Source organism: Petromyzon marinus, chromosome 69 (assembly GCF_048934315.1).
Source record: "Petromyzon marinus isolate PM22_M1 ecotype Great Lakes invasive population chromosome 69, UKy_Petmar_22M1.pri1.0, whole genome shotgun sequence".
Classification (NCBI taxonomy): domain Eukaryota; kingdom Metazoa; phylum Chordata; class Hyperoartia; order Petromyzontiformes; family Petromyzontidae; genus Petromyzon; species Petromyzon marinus.
Window position 1 is genome coordinate 7,385,764 of NC_133735.1, and position 21,363 is coordinate 7,407,126.

The following is a 21,363-nucleotide window of genomic DNA, read 5'->3' on the forward strand; positions in this document are numbered from 1 at the left end:
GATTGTGATGGTAGTGATGGTGGTGGTGATGTAGATTGTGTTGGTAGTGGTGGTAGTGATGGTGGTGGTGATGTAGATTGTGTTGGTAGTGATGGTGGTGGTAGTGATGGTGGTGGTGATGTAGATTGTGTTGGTAGTGATGGTGGTGGTAGTGATGGTGGTGGTGATGTGGCTTGTGTTGGTAGTGGTGGTAGTGATGGTGGTGGTGATGTAGATTGTGTTGGTAGTGATGGTGGTGGTGATGAAAATTGTGTTGGTAGTGATGGTAGTGGTGATGTAGATTGTGTTGGTAGTGGTGGTAGTGATGGTGGTGGTGATGTAGATTGTGTTGGTAGTGGTGGTAGTGTTGGTAGTGGTGGTAGTGATGGTGGTTGTGATGTTGATGGGAGTGTTTGCTGCTGTTAATGTCCACGTGGTGATGATGACGATGCTCAGCTGTGGCTCTCTATCTCTCTATTTATCTCTATGTATCTCTGTGCGTCTCTATGCATCTCTATGTATCTCTGTGTCTCTATGCATCTCTATGTATCTCTGTGTCTCTATGTTTCTCTATGTATGGCTATGGGTCTCTATGTATCTCTATGTATGTCTAAGGGTCTCTATGTATCTCTGTGTCTCTATGTATCTCTATGTGTCTCTGTGTCTCTATGTATCTCTATGCATGGCTGTGGATCTCTATGTATCGCTATGTATCTCTGTCTCTATGTATCTCTATATATGTCTATGAGTCTCTATGGGTCTCTATGTATCTCTTTGGGTCTATACGTATCTCTATATATGTCTATGGGTCTCTATGTATCTCTATGGGTCTCTGTGTCTCTATGGGTCTCTATGTATATCTACGTATCTCTATGGGTCTGTGGGTCTCTATGGGTCTCTATGTATCTCTATGTGTCTCTGTGTATTTCTGTGGGTCTCTATGGATCTGTAATGTGAACGTGATGATGATGAGCCGCTATTATTTGTGATGGTCCCAGGTGGCTCCTAAAATTTGAATTTATTAGCTCAGTGGTAGCGTTACCCGGTGAGAAAAAAAATATGTGTATTTTACAAACGCGTTTTTTTGTAGTTGTTAATGCTGAGAGTCGCTCGGGAGGACCCGTAGCGTGCAGCGGTCACGGCCTCCGGGTGCCGGGAACCACGTGGGTCCGAGGCGAGTTCACCATCACCAACATCAACAACAACATCAACAACATCATCAACATCAACATCATCAACATCATCAACATCATCATCATCGCCATCACTAACATCACCAACATCAATATCACTAACAACACCATCACTAACATCACCAACATCAATATCACTAACAACACCATCACTAACATCACCAACATCAACAACATCAACAACATCATCATCACCATCACTAACATCACCAACAACACCATCAACATCACCATCATCAACATCACCATCATCAACAACACCATCACTAACATCACCAACATCAACATCATCAACAACATCAACAACATCAACAACACCTTCACTAACATCACCAACATCAACAACATCATCAACAACAACATCAACAACATCAACATCATCACTAACATCATCAACATCAACAACATCAACAACACCATCAACAACACCATCAACAACATCAACAACACCATCACTAAAAACACCATCACTAACATCACCATCATCAACAACATCAACAACATCATCAACATCATCAACAACATCACCAACATCACCAACAACACCATCAACAACATCGTCACTAACATCACCAACATCAATATCACTAACAACACCATCACTAACATCACCAATATCACTAACATCACCATCATCAACAACATCAACAACATCATCATCACCATCACTAACATCACCAACAACAACATCATCAACAACATCAACAACACCATCACTAACAACACCATCACTAACATCACCATCATCAACAACATCAACAACATCATCAACAACATCAACATCATCAACAACATCAACAACGTCATCACTAACAACACCATCACTAACAACACTATCACTAACATCACTAACAACACCATCACTAACATCACCATCACTAACAACACCATCACTAACATCACCATCACTAACATCACTAACAACACCATCAACAACATCAAACACATCAACAACATCATCAACAACATCATCAACAACATCAACATCATCAACAACATCATCACTAACATCACCAATATCACTAACATCACCATCACTAACATCACTAACAACACCATCACTAACATCACCAATATCACTAACATCACCAACAACACCATCACCAACATCAACATCATCAACAACATCAACACTAACATCACTAACATCACCATCAGTAACATCACCACCATCAACAACACTATCACTAACATCACCATCACTAACATCACCAATATCACTAACATCACCATCACTAACATCACTAACAACACCATCATTAACATCACCATCACTAACATCACCATCACTAACATCACTAACATCACCATCACTAACATCACCATCATCAACAACACCATCACCAATATCACTAATATCACTAACATCACTAAAATCACCATCATCAACAACACCATCACTAACATCACCATCACTAACATCACCATCATCAACAACACCATCACTAACATCACCATCACTAACATCACCATCATCAACAACACCATCACTAACATCACCATCATCAACATCACCATCACTAACATCACCATCACCAACATCACCATCATCAACAACACCATCACTAACATCACCAATATCACTAACATCACCAATATCACTAACATCACCATCACCAACATCAACATCATCAACAACACCATCACTAACAACACCAATATCACTAACATCACTAACATCACCATCACTAACATCACCATCACCAATATCACTAACATCACCATCATCAACAACACCACCACTAACATCACCATCACTAACATCACCATCACTAACATCACCATCACTAACATCACCATCATCAACAACACCATCACTAACATCACCATCACCAATATCACTAACATCACCATCACTAACATCACCATCACTAACATCACCATCACTAACATCACCATCACTAACATCACCATCACAGAGACCATCACCAATATCACTAACAACACCATCACTAACATCACCATCACCAATATGACTAACATCACCATCACTAACATCACCATCACCAACATCACCATCATCAACAACACCATCACTAACATCACCAATATCACTAACATCACCAATATCACTAACATCACCATCACCAACATCAACATCATCAACAACACCATCACTAACAACACCAATATCACTAACATCACTAACATCACCATCACTAACATCACCATCACCAATATCACTAACATCACCATCATCAACAACACCATCACTAACATCACCATCACTAACATCACTAACATCACCAATATCACTAACATCACCATCATCAACAACACCACCACTAACATCACCAATATCACTAACATCACCATCACTAACATCACCATCACTAACATCACCATCATCAACAACACCATCACTAACATCACCATCACCAATATCACTAACATCACCATCACTAACATCACCATCACTAACATCACCATCACTAACATCACCATCACTAACATCACCATCACAGAGACCATCACCAATATCACTAACAACACCATCACTAACATCACCATCACCAATATGACTAACATCACCATCACTAACATCACCATCACAGAGACCATCACGAATATCACTAACAATACTATAACTAACATCACCATCACCAATATCACTAACATCACCATCACTAACATCACCATCACAAACACCATCACCATCACAGAGACCATCACCAATATCACCAACATCACCATCATCAATAACACCATCACTAACATCACCAATATCACTAACATCACCAATATCACTAACATCACCATCACCAACATCAACATCATCAACAACACCATCACTAACATCACCATCATCAACATCACCATCACTAACATCACCATCACCAACATCACCATCATCAACAACACCATCACTAACATCACCAATATCACTAACATCACCAATATCACTAACATCACCATCACCAACATCAACATCATCAACAACACCATCACTAACAACACCAATATCACTAACATCACTAACATCACCGTCACTAACATCACCATCACCAATATCACTAACATCACCATCATCAACAACACCATCACTAACATCACCATCACTAACATCACTAACATCACCAATATCACTAACATCACCATCATCAACAACACCACCACTAACATCACCATCACTAACATCACCATCACTAACATCACCATCACTAACATCACCATCATCAACAACACCATCACTAACATCACCATCACCAATATCACTAACATCACCATCACTAACATCACCATCACTAACATCACCATCACTAACATCACCATCACTAACATCACCATCACAGAGACCATCACCAATATCACTAACAACACCATCACTAACATCACCATCACCAATATGACTAACATCACCATCACTAACATCACCATCACTAACATCACCATCACAGAGACCATCACGAATATCACTAACAACACCATAACTAACATCACCATCACCAATATCACTAACATCACCATCACTAACATCACCATCACAAACACCATCACCATCACAGAGACCATCACCAATATCACCAACATCACCATCATCAATAACACCATCACTAACATCACCATCACCAATTTCACTAACATCACCATCACTAACATCACCATCACTAACATCACCATCATCAACAACACCATCATCAACACCATCACTAACATCACCATCACCAACATCACCATCACTAATAACATCACTATCACTAACAACATCAACATCACCAACATTGACATCAGTAACATCACCACCAATATCACTATCACCACCAATATCACTAACATCACCATCACTAACATCACCATCACTAACATCACCATCACCAACATCACCATCATCAACAACACCATCACTAACATCACCGTCACCAATATCACTAACATCACCATCACTACCATCACCATCACTAACAACATCACCATCACCAACATCACCATCACTAACATCACCAATATCACTAACATCACCATCATCAACAACACCATCACTAACATCACCATCACCAATATCACTAACATCACCATCACCAATATCACTAACATCACCAATATCACTAACATCACCATCATCAACAACACCATCACTAACATCACCATCACCAATATCACTAACATCACCATCACCAACATCACCATCATCAACAACACCATTACTAACATTACTAACATCACCATCACCAATATCACTAACATCACCATCACTAACATCACCAGCATCAACAACACCATCACAAACACCATCACAGACACCATCACCATCACAGACACCATCACCAATATCACTAACATCACCATCACTAACATCACCATCACTAACAACATCACTAACAACACCATCACAAACACCATCACCATCACAGAGACCATCACCAATATCACTAACATCACCATCACTAACATCACCATCATTAACAACACCATCACTAACATCACCATCACCAATATCGCTAACATCACCATCATCAACAACACCATCACTAACATCACCATCAACAATATCACTAACATCACTAACATCACCATCACTAACATCACCATCACTAACATCACCATCATCAACACCACCATCACTAACATCACCATCACCAATATCACTAACATCACCATCATCAACAACACCATCACTAACATCACCATCACTAACATCACTAACATCACCATCATCAACAACACCATCACTAACATCACCATCACTAACATCACCATTATCAACAACACCATCACAGACACCATCACAGAGACCATCACCAATATCAATTACATCACCATCACTAACATCACCATCACTAGCATCACCATCACTAACAACATCACCATCACAGAGACCAATAACAACATCACCAACATCATCAACATCACCATCATAAACATCATCACAGACACCATCACCATCACAGAGACCATCACCAATATCACTAACATCACCATCATCAACAACACCATCACTAACATCACCATCACCAATATCACTAACATCACCATCACCAACATCACCATCATCAACAACACCATTACTAACATCACTAACATCACCATCACCAATATCACTAACATCACCATCACTAACATCACCATCACTAACATCACCAGCATCAACAACACCATCACAAACACCATCACCATCACAGACACCATCACCATCACAGACACCATCACCAATATCACTAACATCACCATCACTAACATCACCATCACTAACAACATCACCATCACTAACAACACCATCACAAACACCATCCATCACCATCACAGAGACCATCACCAATATCACTAACATCACCATCACTAACATCACCATCATTAACAACACCATCACTAACATCACCATCACCAATATCGCTAACATCACCATCATCAACAACACCATCACTAACATCACCATCAACAATATCACTAACATCACTAACATCACCATCACTAACATCACCATCACTAACATCACCATCATCAACACCACCATCACTAACATCACCATCACCAATATCACTAGCATCACCATCATCAACAACACCATCACTAACATCACCATCACTAACATCATTAACATCACCATCATCAACAACACCATCACTAACATCACCATCACTAACATCACCATTATCAACAACACCATCACAGACACCATCACAGAGACCATCACCAATATCAATTACATCACCATCACTAACATCACCATCACTAACATTACCATCACTAACAACATCACCATCACAGAGACCAATAACAACATCACCAACATCATCAACATCACCATCATTAACATCATCACAGACACCATCACCATCACAGAGACCATCACCAATATCACTAACATCACCAATATCACTAACATCACCATCACTAACATCACCATCACTAACATCACCATCACTAACATCACCATCACAGAGACCATCACCAATATCACTAACATCACCATCACTAACATCACCATCACTAACATCACCATCACTAATATCACCATCACAGACACCATCACCATTACAGAGACCATCACCAATATCACTAACATCACCATCACCAATATCACTAACATCACCATCACTAACATCACTATCACTAACATCACCATCACTAACATCACCATCACTAACATCACCGTCACAGACACCATCACCAACATCACTAACATCACCATCACAGACACCATCACCAACATCACTAACATCACCACCATCACAGAAACCATCACCAAGTCTGTGTCAGTCTGTGTCTGTGTCAGTCTGTCTGTGTCAGTTTGTGTCTGTGTCAGTCTGTGTCTGTGTCAGTCTGTGTCAGTCTGTGTCTGTGTCAGTCTGTGTCTGTGTCAGTCTGTGTCTGTGTCTGTGTCAGTCTGTCTGTGTCAGTTTGTGTCTGTGTCAGTCTGTCTGTGTCAGTCTGTGTCTGTGTCAGTCTGTGTCTGTGTCAGTCTGTGTCAGTCTGTGTCTGTGTCAGTCTGTGTCAGTTTGTGTCTGTGTCAGTCTGTGTCTGTGTCAGTCTGTGTCAGTCTGTGTCTGTGTCAGTCTGTGTCTGTGTCAGTCTGTGTCTGTGTCTGTCTGTGTTTGTGTCAGTCTGTGTCTGTGTCAGTCTGTGTCTGTATCTGTCTGTGTCAGTCTGTGTCTGTGTCTGTCTGTGTCTGTGTCAGTCTGTGTCAGTCTGTGTCTGTGTCAGTCTGTGTCAGTCTGTGTCAGTCTGTGTCTGTGTCAGTCTGTGTCTGTATCTGTCTGTGTCTGTCTGTGTCTGTGTCTGTCTGTGTCGTGGAGGAATCCCACAGGCTAAGAAGCTCATCGCATACAATGGCAGCTGTCCCTGTGCCTGCTGTCAGTAGCTGTGTGATGACTGCTGCTGTGTGTTCTGTAGCCTAGGGGCACCCCCAGTGGCAGCTGTCTCTGTCTGCTGTCAGTAGCTGTGTGATGACTGCTGCTGCTGCTACTGCTGTGTTCTGTAGCCTAGGGGCACCCCAGCGGCAGCTGTCCCAGTGGCAGCTGTCAGTAGCTGTGTGATGACTGCTGCTGCTGCTGTGTTCTGTAGCCTAGGGGCACCCCCAATGGCAGCTGTCCCTGTGTCTGCTGTCAGTAGCTGAGTGATGATTGCTGCTGTGTGGTCGATGGCCTAGGGGCACTCCCAGCGGCAGCTGTCCCAGTGGCAGCTGTCCCTGTGTCTGCTGTCAGTAGCTGGGTGATAACTGCTGCTGCTGCTACTGCTGTGTGGTCGATGGCCTAGGGGCACCCCCAGTGGCAGCTGTCCCTGTGCCTGCTGTCAGTAGCTGTGTGGTGACTGCTGCTGCTGTGTGGTCTGTAGCCGAGGGGAACCCCCAGCGGCAGCTGTCCCAGTGGCAGCTGTCAGTAGCTGAGTGATGATTGCTGCTGCTGCTGTGTTCTGTAGCCGAGGGGAACCCCCAGCGGCAGCTGTTCCAGTGGCAGCTGTCAGTAGCTGAGTGATGATTGCTGCTGTGTGGTCGATGGCCTAGGGGAACCCCCAGCGGCAGCTGTCAGTAGCTGTGTGATGACTGCTGCTGCTGCTGTGGTCTGTAGCCTAGGGGCACCCCCAGTGGCAGCTGTCCCAGTGGCAGCTGTCTCTGTGTCTGCTGTCAGTAGCTGGGTGATGACTGCTGCTGCTGTGTTCTGTAGCCTAGGGGCACCCCCCGTGGCAGCTGTCCCCCTGCCCCGTGCTCTGAACGAGCTGTCCGTGCGTCCCACAGCGGTCGCTGGGATGGCGGCTCTCAGGTCCTGGGCGGCTCTGCGCCTCCTGCAAAGGTGGACAACAACAACAACAAAAACAACAACAACAACAAAAACAACAACAACAGCAGCAGCAGCAGCCTCCACCACCTTCTCCACCACCGCCACGCTCTCCGCGGAGTGGTGGCGCCGCGGTGGTGACGGCGGCCCCGCCCACACCGGCTCTGGCCCCGCCCCCACCGGCTCCGCCCACACCGGCTCCGGCTCCGCCCACTCCGGATCCGGCTTCGGCCCCGCCCACACCGGCTCTGGCCCCGCCCACGCCGGCTCCGGCTCCGCCCACACCGGCTCCGCCCACACCGGCTCCGGCTCTGGCCCCGCCCACACCGGCTCCGGCCCCGCTCACTCCGGCTCCGCCCACACCGGCTCCGGCTCCGCCCACACCGGCTCCGGCTCTGGCCCCGCCCACACCGGCTCCGGCCCCGCTCACTCCGGCTCCGCCCACACCGGCTCCGGCTCCGCCCACTCCGCCTTCGGCTCCGGCTCCGCCCACTCCGGCTTGGGCTCCGCCCACCCCGGCCACCCCGGCACTGAGGAGGAGGCTGAGGAGGCTCTGCTGCAGCTGCGGCTGCACAAGCGGCGGCCGTACCGGCGCTGGGCGTCGCGGGAGCTGCGGGCGGCGCTGCGGCGGCTGCTGGGGCCCAAGTGGGGGCCCGCTGACGACATCCTGCAGGTGGGGGGGGTGGGGGGGTGGTGGGGGGGGTGGGGGGGTGGTGGTGGGGGGGTGACTTCTGTGGGAGAGTGTGGGGAGGCTGCCAGCAGCTGAATGTGTGGACGTGTCTCTGTGTGGTGGGTGGGTGGTTGAAGTGTGTTGGTGGTGGAGGTGGTGGTAGTGGGGGTGGTGGTGGTGTGGGTGGTGGTGGTGATGTTGGTGGTGGTGATGGTGGTAGTGGTGGTAGTGGTGATGTGGGTGGTGGTGGTGATGTTGGTGGTGGTGATGGTGTTGGTGGTGGTGGTGGTGATGTGGGTGGTGGTGATGTTGGTGGTGGAGGTGGTGGTAGTGGTGGTGGTGGTGATGTGGGTGGTGGTGATGTTGGTGGTGGTGATGGTGGTAGTGGTGGTGGTGGTGATGTGAAGGTGATGATGATGATGGTGGTGATGATGATGGTGATGAAGATGATGATGGTGGTAATGATGATGAAGATGATGGTGGTGATGAAGATGATGATGGTAGTAGTGATGATGATGATGGTGGTGGTGATGGCGGTGGAGGCGACGACGGAGCCCTCGGTGAGCCAAGCGACGACAGCTCGCAGCTGACCGGCCTCCCCCCACCACCACCTCCCCCCACCACCACCTCCCCCCACCACCACCCCCCCCCACCTCCCCCCCCCCACCCCCCCAGGTGGGTGCCCCCGTGCTGCGCTTGCCGGCGCGGGCGCTGCTGAGCGACGAGGTGGCGGGCGACGAGGTGGCGGGCGACGAGGTGGCGGGCGACGAGGTGGCGGGCGACGAGGTGGCGGGCGACGAGGTGGCGGGCCTGGTGCTACGCCTGGTGGCGGCGCTCAGGGCCAGCGACTCGAGTGGACTCAGTGCCCCGCAGATCGGGGAGTCGGTGCAGGTGGTGACGGCACCACCACCGCAACCACAACCACCAACACCACCACCAACACCACCAACACCAACACCACCACAACAACCAACACCACCAACACCACAACCACCACCAACACCAACACCACCACCAACACCACCACAACAACCACCACCACCACCGCAACCAACACCACCACAACAACCACCACCACCGCAACCAACACCACCAACACCACAACCAACACCAACACCAACACCACCACAACAACCACCACAACCACCACCACCACCACAACAACCAACACCACCAACACCACAACCACCACCAACACCAACACAACAACCACCACCACAACAGCCACCACCACCAACACAACAACCACCACCACAACAACAGCCACCACCAACACCACCACAACCACCACCACCACCACAACAACCACCAACACCAACACCACCAACACCACCACAACAACCACCACAACCACCACCACCACCACCACCACCGCAACCACAACCACCAACACCAACACCACCAACACCACCACAACAACCACCACAACCACCACCACCACCACAACAACAACCACAACCACCAACACCAACACCACCACCAACACCACCACAACAACCAACACCAACACCACCAACACCACCACAACAACCACCAACACCGCCACCACCTACGGCACCAACACCACCACAACAACCACCACCACAACCACCACCACCGCAACCACAACCGCCACCACCACCGCCACAACTGCCACCACAACCACCTACACCACTACCACCCCCCCTAACCACCACCACCGCCCCCAGGTGATGGTGATGGAGGTGACGGAGCGTCAGCTGGCTCGACATCCGGCCTCCCGTCGCCGTGCCCACGGGATGGTTCCCGTGCCGCTCAGCGTGTTCATCAACCCGTCGGTGCGGCCGCTGGCCGACTCGGCCCTCACCGTCCTGCCCGAGCGGTGCGCCAGCGTCCGCCGGTTCGCCGCCTGTGTACCGCGACACGATGCCGTGGTCCTCACCGGTGAGCTGCCGGCCATGGGAACGTGGAGTGGCGCTTAGCCGGGGAGGGGGGGGGTTTGATTGGAGAGACGCTGACAGGTGAGACAGTGACTCACTACTCTGACAGGTGAGACACTGACTCACTACTCTGACAGGTGAGACAGTGACTCACTACTCTGACAGGTGAGACAGTAACTCACTACTCTGACAGGTGAGACAGTGACTCACTACTCTGACAGGTGAGACAGTGACTCACTACTCTGACAGGTGAGACAGTGACTCACTACTCTGACAGGTGAGACAGTGACTCACTACTCTGACAGGTGAGACAGTAACTCACTACTCTCACAGGTGAGACAGTGACTCACTACTCTGACAGGTGAGACAGTGACTCACTACGCTGACAGGTGAGACACTGACTCACTACTCTGACTGGTGAGTCACTGACTCACTACTCTGACAGGTGAGACAGTGACTTACTACTCTGACAGGTGAGACAGTGACTCACTACTCTGACAGGTGAGACAGTGACTCACTACTCTGACAGGTGAGACACTGACTCACTACTCTGACAGGTGAGACACTGACTCACTACTCTGACAGGTGAGACAGTGACTCACTACACCGACAGGTGAGACAGTAACTCACTACTCTGACAGGTGAGACACTGACTCACTACTCTGACAGGTGAGACACTGACTCGCTACTCTGACAGGTGAGACAGTGACTCACTACTCTGACAGGTGAGACACTGACTCACTACTCTGACAGGTGAGACAGTGACTCACTACACCGACAGGTGAGACAGTAACTCACTACTCTGACAGGTGAGACAGTAACTCACTACTCTGACAGGTGAGACAGTAACTCACTACTCTGACAGGTGAGACAGTGACTCACTACTCTGACAGGTGAGACAGTAACTCACTACTCTGACAGGTGAGACAGTGACTCACTACTCTGACAGGTGAGACAGTAACTCACTACTCTGACAGGTGAGACAGTGACTCACTACTCTGACAGGTGAGACAGTGACTCACTACTCTGACAGGTGAGACAGTGACTCACTACTCTGACAGGTGAGACAGTGACTCACTACTCTGACAGGTGAGACAGTAACTCACTACTCTGACAGGTGAGACAGTGACTCACTACTCTCACAGGTGAGTCAGTAACTCACTACTCTGACAGGTGAGCCAGTAACTCACTACTCTGACAGGTGAGTCACTGACTCACTACTCTGACAGGTGAGACAGTGACTCACTACTCTGACAGGTGAGACAGTGACTCACTACTCTGACAGGTGAGACAGTGACTCACTACTCTGACAGGTGAGACAGTGACTCACTACTCTGACAGGTGAGACAGTAACTCACTACTCTGACAGGTGAGACAGTAACTCGCTACTCTGACAGGTGAGACACTGACTCACTACTCTGACAGGTGAGTCAGTAACTCACTACTCTGACAGGTGAGACAGTAACTCACTACTCTCACAGGTGAGACAGTGACTCACTACTCTGACAGGTGAGCCAGTGACTCACTACTCTGACACGTGAGACAGTGACTCACTACTCTGACAGGTGAGACAGTGACTCACTACTCTGACAGGTGAGACAGTAACTCACTACTCTGACAGGTGAGACAGTGACTCACTACTCTGACAGGTGAGTCACTGACTCACTACTCTGACAGGTGAGACAGTAACTCACTACTCTGACAGGTGAGACAGTGACTCACTACTCTGACAGGTGAGACAGTAACTCACTACGCTGACAGGTGAGACAGTAACTCGCTACTCTGACAGGTGAGACACTGACTCACTACTCTGACAGGTGAGACAGTAACTCACTACTCTGACAGGTGAGACAGTGACTCACTACTCTGACAGGTGAGACACTGACTCACTACTCTGACAGGTGAGACAGTGACTCACTACACCGACAGGTGAGACAGTAACTCACTACTCTGACAGGTGAGACACTGACTCACTACTCTGACAGGTGAGACACTGACTCGCTACTCTGACAGGTGAGACAGTGACTCACTACTCTGACAGGTGAGACACTGACTCACTACTCTGACAGGTGAGACAGTGACTCACTACACCGACAGGTGAGACAGTAACTCACTACTCTGACAGGTGAGACAGTAACTCACTACTCTGACAGGTGAGACAGTAACTCACTACTCTGACAGGTGAGACAGTGACTCACTACTCTGACAGGTGAGACAGTAACTCACTACTCTGACAGGTGAGACAGTGACTCACTACTCTGACAGGTGAGACAGTAACTCACTACTCTGACAGGTGAGACAGTGACTCACTACTCTGACAGGTGAGACAGTGACTCACTACTCTGACAGGTGAGACAGTGACTCACTACTCTGACAGGTGAGACAGTGACTCACTACTCTGACAGGTGAGACAGTAACTCACTACTCTGACAGGTGAGACAGTGACTCACTACTCTCACAGGTGAGTCAGTAACTCACTACTCTGACAGGTGAGCCAGTAACTCACTACTCTGACAGGTGAGTCACTGACTCACTACTCTGACAGGTGAGACAGTGACTCACTACTCTGACAGGTGAGACAGTGACTCACTACTCTGACAGGTGAGACAGTGACTCACTACTCTGACAGGTGAGACAGTGACTCACTACTCTGACAGGTGAGACAGTAACTCACTACTCTGACAGGTGAGACAGTAACTCGCTACTCTGACAGGTGAGACACTGACTCACTACTCTGACAGGTGAGTCAGTAACTCACTACTCTGACAGGTGAGACAGTAACTCACTACTCTCACAGGTGAGACAGTGACTCACTACTCTGACAGGTGAGCCAGTGACTCACTACTCTGACACGTGAGACAGTGACTCACTACTCTGACAGGTGAGACAGTGACTCACTACTCTGACAGGTGAGACAGTAACTCACTACTCTGACAGGTGAGACAGTGACTCACTACTCTGACAGGTGAGTCACTGACTCACTACTCTGACAGGTGAGACAGTAACTCACTACTCTGACAGGTGAGTCAGTAACTCACTACTCTGACAGGTGAGACAGTAACTCACTACGCTGACAGGTGAGACAGTGACTCACTACTCTGACAGGTGAGCCAGTGACTCACTACTCTGACAGGTGAGACAGTGACTCACTACTCTGACAGGTGAGACAGTGACTCACTACTCTGACAGGTGAGACAGTAACTCACTACTCTGACAGGTGAGACAGTGACTCACTACTCTGACAGGTGAGCCAGTGACTCACTACTCTGACAGGTGAGACAGTGACTCACTACTCTGACAGGTGAGACAGTGACTCACTACTCTGACAGGTGAGACAGTAACTCACTACTCTGACAGGTGAGACAGTAACTCACTACTCTGACAGGTGAGTCACTGACTCACTACTCTGACAGGTGTAACAGTGACTCACTACTCTGACAGGTGAGACAGTGACTCACTACTCTGACAGGTGAGACAGTAACTCACTACGCTGACAGGTGAGACAGTAACTCGCTACTCTGACAGGTGAGACACTGACTCACTACTCTGACAGGTGAGACAGTAACTCACTACTCTGACAGGTGAGACAGTGACTCACTACTCTGACAGGTGAGACAGTAACTCACTACTCTGACAGGTGAGACAGTGACTCACTACACCGACAGGTGAGACAGTAACTCACTACTCTGACAGGTGAGACACTGACTCACTACTCTGACAGGTGAGACACTGACTCGCTACTCTGACAGGTGAGACAGTGACTCACTACTCTGACAGGTGAGACACTGACTCACTACTCTGACAGGTGAGACAGTGACTCACTACACCGACAGGTGAGACAGTAACTCACTACTCTGACAGGTGAGACAGTAACTCACTACTCTGACAGGTGAGACAGTAACTCACTACTCTGACAGGTGAGACAGTGACTCACTACTCTGACAGGTGAGACAGTAACTCACTACTCTGACAGGTGAGACAGTGACTCACTACTCTGACAGGTGAGACAGTAACTCACTACTCTGACAGGTGAGACAGTGACTCACTACTCTGACAGGTGAGACAGTGACTCACTACTCTGACAGGTGAGACAGTGACTCACTACTCTGACAGGTGAGACAGTGACTCACTACTCTGACAGGTGAGACAGTAACTCACTACTCTGACAGGTGAGACAGTGACTCACTACTCTGACAGGTGAGACACTGACTCACTACTCTGACAGGTGAGCCAGTAACTCACTACTCTGACAGGTGAGTCACTGACTCACTACTCTGACAGGTGAGACAGTGACTCACTACTCTGACAGGTGAGACAGTGACTCACTACTCTGACAGGTGAGACAGTGACTCACTACTCTGACAGGTGAGACAGTGACTCACTACTCTGACAGGTGAGACAGTAACTCACTACTCTGACAGGTGAGACAGTAACTCGCTACTCTGACAGGTGAGACACTGACTCACTACTCTGACAGGTGAGTCAGTAACTCACTACTCTGACAGGTGAGACAGTAACTCACTACTCTCACAGGTGAGACAGTGACTCACTACTCTGACAGGTGAGCCAGTGACTCACTACTCTGACACGTGAGACAGTGACTCACTACTCTGACAGGTGAGACAGTGACTCACTACTCTGACAGGTGAGACAGTAACTCACTACTCTGACAGGTGAGACACTGACTCACTACTCTGACAGGTGAGTCACTGACTCACTACTCTGACAGGTGAGACAGTAACTCACTACTCTGACAGGTGAGACAGTGACTCACTACTCTGACAGGTGAGACAGTAACTCACTACGCTGACAGGTGAGACAGTAACTCGCTACTCTGACAGGTGAGACACTGACTCACTACTCTGACAGGTGAGACAGTAACTCACTACTCTGACAGGTGAGACAGTGACTCACTACTCTGACAGGTGAGACAGTGACTCACTACTCTGACAGGTGAGACAGTAACTCACTACTCTGACAGGTGAGACAGTGACTCACTACTCTGACAGGTGTAACAGTGACTCACTACTCTGACAGGTGAGACAGTGACTCACTACTCTGACAGGTGAGACAGTAACTCACTACTCTGACAGGTGAGACACTGACTCACTACTCTGACAGGTAAGCCAGTAACTCACTACTCTGACAGGTGAGACAGTGACTCACTACTCTGACAGGTGAGACAGTGACTCACTACTCTGACAGGTGAGACAGTAACTCACTACTCTGACAGGTGAGACAGTAACTCACTACTCTGACAGGTGAGACAGTGACTCACTACTCTGACAGGTGAGACAGTGACTCACTACTCTGACAGGTGAGACAGTGACTCACTACTCTGACAGGTGAGACAGTGACTCACTACTCTGACAGGTGAGACAGTAACTCACTACTCTGACAGGTGAGACAGTGACTCACTACTCTGACAGGTGAGTCACTGACTCACTACTCTGACAGGTGAGACAATAACTCACTACTCTGACAGGTGAGACAGTGACTCACTACTCTGACAGGTGAGACAGTAACTCACTACGCTGACAGGTGAGACAGTAACTCACTACTCTGACAGGTGAGACAGTAACTCGCTACTCTGACAGGTGAGACACTGACTCACTACTCTGACAGGTGAGACAGTAACTCACTACTCTGACAGGTGAGACAGTGACTCACTACTCTGACAGGTGAGACAGTGACTCACTACTCTGACAGGTGAGGCAGTAACTCACTACTCTGACAGGTGAGACAGTAACTCACTACTCTGACAGGTGAGACAGTAACTCGCTACTCTGACAGGTGAGACACTGACTCACTACTCTGACAGGTGAGACAGTTACTCACTACTCTGACAGGTGAGACAGTGACTCACTACTCTGACAGGTGAGACAGTAACTCACTACTCTGACAGGTTAGACAGTAACTCACTACTCTGACAGGTGAGACACTGACTCACTACTCTGACAGGTGAGACAGTGACTCACTACTCTGACAGGTGAGACAGTGACTCACTACTCTGACAGGTGAGACAGTAACTCACTACTCTGACAGGTGAGACACTGACTCACTACTCTGACAGGTGAGACAGTGACTCACTACTCTGACAGGTGAGACAGTAACTCACTACTCTGACAGGTGAGACAGTAACTCACTACTCTGACAGGTGAGACACTGACTCACTACTCTGACAGGTGAGCCAGTGACTCACTACTCTGACAGGTGAGACAGTGACTCACTACTCTGACAGGTGAGACAGTAACTCACTACTCTGACAGGTGAGACAGTGACTCACTACTCTGACAGGTGAGACAGTGACTCACTACTCTGACAGGTGAGGCAGTAACTCACTACTCTGACAGGTGAGACAGTAACTCACTACTCTGACAGGTGAGACAGTAACTCGCTACTCTGACAGGTGAGACACTGACTCACTACTCTGACAGGTGAGACAGTTACTCACTACTCTGACAGGTGAGACAGTGACTCACTACTCTGACAGGTGAGACAGTAACTCACTACTCTGACAGGTTAGACAGTAACTCACTACTCTGACAGGTGAGACACTGACTCACTACTCTGACAGGTGAGACAGTGACTCACTACTCTGACAGGTGAGACAGTGACTCACTACTCTGACAGGTGAGACAGTAACTCACTACTCTGACAGGTGAGACACTGACTCACTACTCTGACAGGTGAGACAGTGACTCACTACTCTGACAGGTGAGACAGTAACTCACTACTCTGACAGGTGAGACAGTAACTCACTACTCTGACAGGTGAGACACTGACTCACTACTCTGACAGGTGAGACAGTGACTCACTACTCTGACAGGTGAGACAGTGACTCACTACTCTGACAGGTGAGACACTGACTCACTACTCTGACAGGTGAGACAGTGACTCACTACTCTGACAGGTGAGACAGTGACTCACTACTCTGACAGGTGAGACAGTAACTCACTACTCTGACAGGTGAGACACTGACTCACTACTCTGACAGGTGAGTCACTGACTCACTACTCTGACAGGTGAGACAGTGACTCACTACTCTGACAGGTGAGACAGAGACTCACTACTCTGACAGGTGAGACAGTGACTCACTACTCTGACAGGTGAGACACTGACTCACTACTCTGACAGGTGAGCCAGTGACTCACTACTCTGACAGGTGAGACAGTGACTCACTACTCTGACAGGTGAGACAGTAACTCACTACTCTGACAGGTGAGACACTGACTCACTACTCTGACAGGTGAGACAGTGACTCACTACTCTCACAGGTGAGACACTGACTCACTACGCCGACAGGTGAGACAGTGACTCACTACTCTGACAGGTGAGACAGTGACTCACTACTCTGACAGGTGAGACAGTAACTCACTACTCTGACAGGTGAGACAGTGACTCACTATTCTGACAGGTGAGACAGTAACTCACTACTCTGACAGGTAAGACAGTAACTCACTACTCTGACAGGTGAGACAGTGACTCACTACTCTGACAGGTAAGACAGTAACTCACTACTCTGACAGGTGAGCCAGTAACTCACTACTCTGACAGGTGAGACAGTAACTAACTACTCTCACAGGTGAGACACTGACTCACTACTCTGACAGGTGAGACACTGACTCACTACTCTGACAGGTGAGACAGTAACTCACTACTCCGACAGGTGAGACAGTGACTCACTACTCCGACAGGTGAGACAGTGACTCACTACTCCGACAGGTGAGCCAGTAACTCACTACTCCGACAGGTGAGACACTGACTCGCTACTCTCACAGGTGAGACAGTAACTCACTACTCTGACAGGTGAGTCAGTAACTCACTACTCTGACAGGTGAGCCAGTAACTCACTACTCTGACAGGTGAGACAGTGACTCACTACTCTGACAGGTGAGTCACTGACTCACTACTCTAACAGGTGAGACAGTGACTCACTACTCTGACAGGTGAGACAGTAACTCACTACTCTGACAGGTGAGACAGTAACTCACTACTCTGACAGGTGAGACAGTGACTCACTACTCTGACAGGTGAGACAGTAACTCACTACTCCGACAGGTTAGACAGTAACTCACTACTCTGACAGGTGAGACAGTGACTCACTACTCTCACAGGTGAGACAGTCACTCACTACTCTGACAGGTGAGCCAGTAACTCACTACTCTGACAGGTGAGACAGTGACTCACTACGCTAACAGGTGAGACAGTGACTCACTACTCTGACAGGTGAGACAGTAACTCACTACTCTGACAGGTGAGACAGTGACTCACTATGCTAACAGGTGAGACAGTGACTCACTACTCTGACAGGTGAGACAGTGACTCACTACGCTAACAGGTGAGACAGTGACTCACTACTCTGACAGGTGAGACAGTAACTCACTACTCTGACAGGTGAGACAGTGACTCACTACGCTAACAGGTGAGACAGTAACTCACTACTCTGACAGGTGAGACACTGATTCACTACTCTGACAGGTGAGACAGTAACTCACTACTCTGACAGGTGAGACAGTAACTCACTACTCTGACAGGTGAGACAGTGACTCACTACTCTGACAGGTGAGCCAGTAACTCACTACTCTGACAGGTGAGACACTGACTCACTACTCTGACAGGTGAGACAGTAACTCACTACTCTGACAGGTGAGCCAGTAACTCACTGCTCTGACAGGTGAGACAGTGACTCACTACTCTGACAGGTGAGACAGTGACTCACTACTCTGACAGGTGAGCCAGTAACTCACTGCTCTGACAGGTGAGACAGTGACTCACTACTCTGACAGGTGAGACAGTGACTCACTACTCTGACAGGTGAGACAGTGACTCACTACTCTGACAGGTGAGACAGTAACTCACTACTCTGACAGGTGAGACAGTGACTCACTACTCTGACAGGTGAGACAGTAACTCACTACGCTGACAGGTGAGACAGTAACTCACTACTCCGACAGGTTAGACAGTGACTCACTACTCTCACAGGTGAGACAGTCACTCACTACTCTGACAGGTGAGACAGTAACTCACTTCACTGACAGGTGAGACACTGACTCACTACTCTGACAGGTGAGGCACTGACTCACTACTCTGACAGGTGAGACACTGACTCACTACTCTGACAGGTGAGACTAACTCACTACTCTGACAGGTGAGACTAACTCACTACTCTGACAGGTGAGACAGTGACTCACTACTCTGACAGGTGAGACAGTGACTCACTACTCTGACAGGTGAGACACTGACTCACTACTCTGACAGGTGAGACACTGACTCACTACTCTGACAGGTGAGACAGTGACTCACTACTCTGACAGGTGAGACAGTAACTCACTACTCTGACAGGTGAGACAGTAACTCACTACACTGACAGGTGAGTCACTGACTCACTACACCGACAGGTGAGTCACTGACTCACTACACCGACAGGTGAGTCACTGACTCACTACTCTGACACCACCTCCCTCCCTCCCCCCACGTGTCCCAGGTCTGAACGAGCGTGGCGAGTCGGTGTCCGTGCAGCTGAGGGGCTTTGCGGCCCGCGTGGCCCAGCACGAGGTGGACCACCTCCAGGGAGTCCTCTACCTCGAGCGCATGGACCCCACCACGCTCGTGGACATGCACTGGGAGGAGTAGCGGGCTGGGTGGGGGAGGGGCTAGCGGGGAAGGGAGGGGCTAGGGGGTAAGGGAGGGGCTGGAGGGGAGGGGCTAGGGGGGAAGGGAGGGGCTGAGGTGCGAGGGGATCCGACACGCTGGTGGACACGCACTGGGAGGAGTCGCGGACTGGGTGGGAGGGGCTAGGGGGAGGGGAGGGGCTAGTGGGGAAGGGAGGGGCTGGAGGGGAAGGGAGGGGCTGGGGGAGGGGCTAGCGGGGAAGGGGAGGGGCTGGGTGGGAGGGGCTAGCGGGGAAG

The 21,363-nt window shown here is 49.0% G+C and overlaps 1 protein-coding gene across 3 annotated transcripts; it reads left to right on the forward strand.

Annotated features, from left to right (window-relative positions):
- The first annotated feature begins 401 nt into the window (after window positions 1-401).
- PDF (peptide deformylase, mitochondrial) lies at window positions 402-21,111 on the forward strand. 3 transcript variants are annotated; one of them, XM_076055050.1, is made up of 6 exons: window positions 402-1,153; window positions 8,845-9,557; window positions 10,230-10,280; window positions 10,311-10,445; window positions 11,243-11,456; window positions 20,940-21,111. In XM_076055050.1, exons 1-6 carry the CDS (start codon window positions 1,039-1,041, stop codon window positions 21,086-21,088), a joined length of 1,377 nt encoding a protein of 458 aa, XP_075911165.1. In that variant the 5' UTR covers window positions 402-1,038; the 3' UTR covers window positions 21,089-21,111. The 3 variants fall into 3 exon arrangements, with proteins under 3 accessions (XP_075911165.1, XP_075911166.1, XP_075911164.1); XM_076055051.1 differs by having other exon boundaries at window positions 10,326-10,445; XM_076055049.1 differs by having other exon boundaries at window positions 10,230-10,445.
- The last annotated feature ends 252 nt before the right edge of the window (window positions 21,112-21,363 follow it).

Coding starts and splice junctions, on each gene's coding strand:
- PDF (XM_076055049.1), top strand. CDS start 1,039: ATGTGTATTTTACAAACGCGTTTTTTTGTAGTTGTTAATGCTGAGAGT. Junction 10,446..11,242: donor AGATCGGGGAGTCGGTGCAG/GTGGTGACGGCA, acceptor CACCGCCCCCAG/GTGATGGTGATGGAGGTGAC. Junction 11,457..20,939: donor CGATGCCGTGGTCCTCACCG/GTGAGCTGCCGG, acceptor CACGTGTCCCAG/GTCTGAACGAGCGTGGCGAG.